The sequence below is a fragment of the Empidonax traillii genome, unplaced genomic scaffold (genome assembly GCF_003031625.1).
Source record: "Empidonax traillii isolate 1590-97213 ecotype Southwest subspecies unplaced genomic scaffold, ASM303162v1 scaffold55:size2822071, whole genome shotgun sequence".
NCBI classification, from domain to species: Eukaryota; Metazoa; Chordata; class Aves; order Passeriformes; family Tyrannidae; genus Empidonax; species Empidonax traillii.
Window position 1 is genome coordinate 2423437 of NW_020955248.1, and position 2913 is coordinate 2426349.

General features: G+C 41.0%; 1 protein-coding gene and 1 long non-coding RNA gene across 3 annotated transcripts in view; one reads left to right on the plus strand and one right to left on the minus strand.

Moving 5' to 3' along the window:
* The window catches only part of ISX (intestine specific homeobox), a 28441-nt gene that overhangs the window by 4823 nt on the left and 20705 nt on the right, over window positions 1-2913 (minus strand). Inside the window, exon 3 of the mRNA XM_027879565.1 lies at window positions 1955-2106. Within this exon, the coding sequence (XP_027735366.1) occupies window positions 1955-2106 (152 nt within the window). The remainder of the gene's footprint in view (window positions 1-1954; window positions 2107-2913) is intronic.
* The window catches only part of LOC114055445, a 10732-nt gene that overhangs the window by 3794 nt on the left and 4025 nt on the right, over window positions 1-2913 (plus strand). The window lies entirely within an intron of this gene.

A 2913-nucleotide genomic window follows, 5' to 3' on the forward strand; every position in this document is an offset into this window, starting at 1 on the left:
ATCCAAAGTGCTTCTCAAGCAGCTTCTTAAGAACTACTGGAGGTAAGTCACTTAGATGTCTGGATTTAAAAATATCTCTCTGTAGCAGCTGCTGTTCAACATTGTCCTTACAGAAAGTGTTACCACCTTACCTGACATATTTCCAAGGATAGAGCAGAAATTATGACTGAACATCTTTCCTATTTATGCCATATCTTTGACAGTCCTAGTGTTCCGATAAAGTAACAGGTCAATATAACTGATTACTTTTGGGTTTGTTTTTTTGTTCTTAATTGACTTTTATTGAGTTTTTGAGCTAGAATTCTTCTGACCAAAACTTTGGCCTGAATCCTGCTTTGCTTATTAATTTTTTTTTTTTAATTTCTTGTTTCTAATGTTTACTCACCCAGCATTCTTCATTTTCTCTTGCGTGTAGGCATGCACACATGCAGCGATACAATTTCATCTATTCACTTAAGCTGTTTCACAGCAATCAAATCTTTTTTATTGTTTGGAGGACACAAGCTTTTTCACAGTTACAAAATGTTTTATTTGGTTACCTGATGGTTGTTCACATTTTTTTCCCCAGTTAAATTATCTTTCTGAGGGAATTTGACTTACGTCACTTCAACTTTGTCAAAACTATTATTTCGAAGTACCAAGAGCACATGTGAATTCTCAGCATGCTATTTGGTTTATATGTGACAAATGCAATCAATTAAAATTATAACAACTTGTAACTTGCATCTAAGTCACTGCTAATTTTCAGTTCCGTGGCTGATTTCCCTTTAGCAGCCAAGGTGTAGTCAAACACAGAATTTCCTGTGCCATGTGCAACCCTATCTGAATTGGGTATTCGTCACCTGCAATTCATACATCAGGGGCTTTTTACTTCCTTCATTTACATGCCAGGTTGATGATTCCCATAACAACTCGTTTTTATTTTTCCCCATACAGATTATAAACAATTTTTTTAAACAGAAAAGTGCCCTGTTCTTTCATGTGATTCGTTGTTCTGTTGGGAACTCTGCCTAGTAGCCCAGCTTGTGCTTTATGCCATTGGAAATGCATTGTTGATGCATTGATATCACTAATAGGCATATTGTGGCTATGCAGTTCCAATTCTCCCTGTCACCTAACTATGAAGCAATATCATCACGGTTAGTCAACAGCCCCAGGCATATCATAGTCAATAAACTGCTTCATGTTGAACTTTGATTGTTAGAGTGGGATATGTGCATAGAAGTGCACCAGTGATTCTACAATTATGGCAAGAAACTGCCTTGTGCAAAAATCATCTCGACACTGCCTAATAAACAGCACCAAATGCCAATACACAGGGGCATGTATATTTTAATGTCCCAGGTTTCGTGTATTTTAATGTCACAGATCTTGTATGCATTAAACATCTGGGGTCAATTTTTAGCTCAGTCAGCAAGACTATATTATAACTGAGGGAAACTGGATTACTTTCTGTGCACTGAAATTACAACCAGGGCATTTATAGCCTGTGATATCAAAATACAGAACACTAAAAAAGCATTTCCATTTGGGCAGCTATTTTCACATTTTTTGAGACCCTGTGGAAGATGGATGTGGATGACAGTTTATACTGGATGAATATTAGCCCATAAGTGGTTGATAAATGATTAATAAATATTTTCAGAAATGGCCGCTCTGTCACTACAGAGTCCAACAGGTTGCTCATAACCATCTGTAACTCCTATTTGCTATGTATTTAGTGTGCTTAGAGCTCCTGTTAACCCTTTGATAAATCCCATTTGGTTAGTCACAGCTGGGTGACAAATACTTCTTCCGTGTTTGTAAAAGGAGAACAGTGATACTGGCCTTCTCTGTAAGGTAAGAGAGAGGTCACGTAATTCATTAGCATTGTCACCCAGGCATAAACTATTAAGAATGTACTCTGAATAATGAATTGCTGCTGCGAACATAGCCTTTTGGAGACACAATATACCTGAACTCTGGCTTCAGGGAGTTTTATCTTTGCTGCCAGTTGATTGCGGATATGGACATCTGGGTAGTGAGTCACTTGGAAAATCCTCTCCAGTTCCTGGAGCTGCTCAGCTGTGAATGTTGTCCGGATTCTCCGTTTCCCTTTCCTCTCAACTGTGAAAACAAGGAAAGGTTTATTATTTTTTTCAGGAACAGCCTACAGGACTACCAGAAGATTCAAAGTGCACATTGCACAAGATTACACTGACGGTTCTTGAATGGGGGAAGACTCCACATCCTCTCTGGGCAACCTGTTCCAGTGCTTATCTTTTCCGGACATACTGATCTTACCAAGCTTTCATAGAATCATAGAATCATAGAATAGATTGGGTTGGAAAAGACCTCCAAGATCATCAAGTTCAACCCCTGATCCAACTCCAATTACTATATCATGGCACTAAGGGCCACATCCAATCTCTGCTTAAAAACCTCCAGGGATGGTGAATCCACCACCTCTCTGGGTAGGCCGTTCCAATGCCTGATTACCCTCTCTGTAAAGAATTTCTTCCTAACATCTAACCTAAACCTCCCCTGGCAGGGTTTGAGCCCATGTCCCCTTGTCCTATTGTTGGTTGCCTGGGAGAAGAGACCAACCCCCACCTGGCTATAACCTCCCTTCAGGTAGTTGAAGAGAGTGATGAGGTCACCTCTAAGCCTTCTCTTCTCCAGACTAAACAACCCCAGCTCCCTCAGCCTCTCCTCACAGGACTTGTGCTCAAGTCCCTTCACCAACCTTGTTGCTCTTCTCTGGACCCGCTCCAGCACCTCAATGTCCTTCCTGAACTGAGGGGCCCAGAGCTGAACACAATACTCAAGGTGTGGCCTCACCAACGCAGAGTACAGGGGAAGGATCACTTCCCTGCTCCTGCTGGCCACACTGTTCTTGATGCAGGCCAGGATGCCATTGGCCTTCTTGGCCAC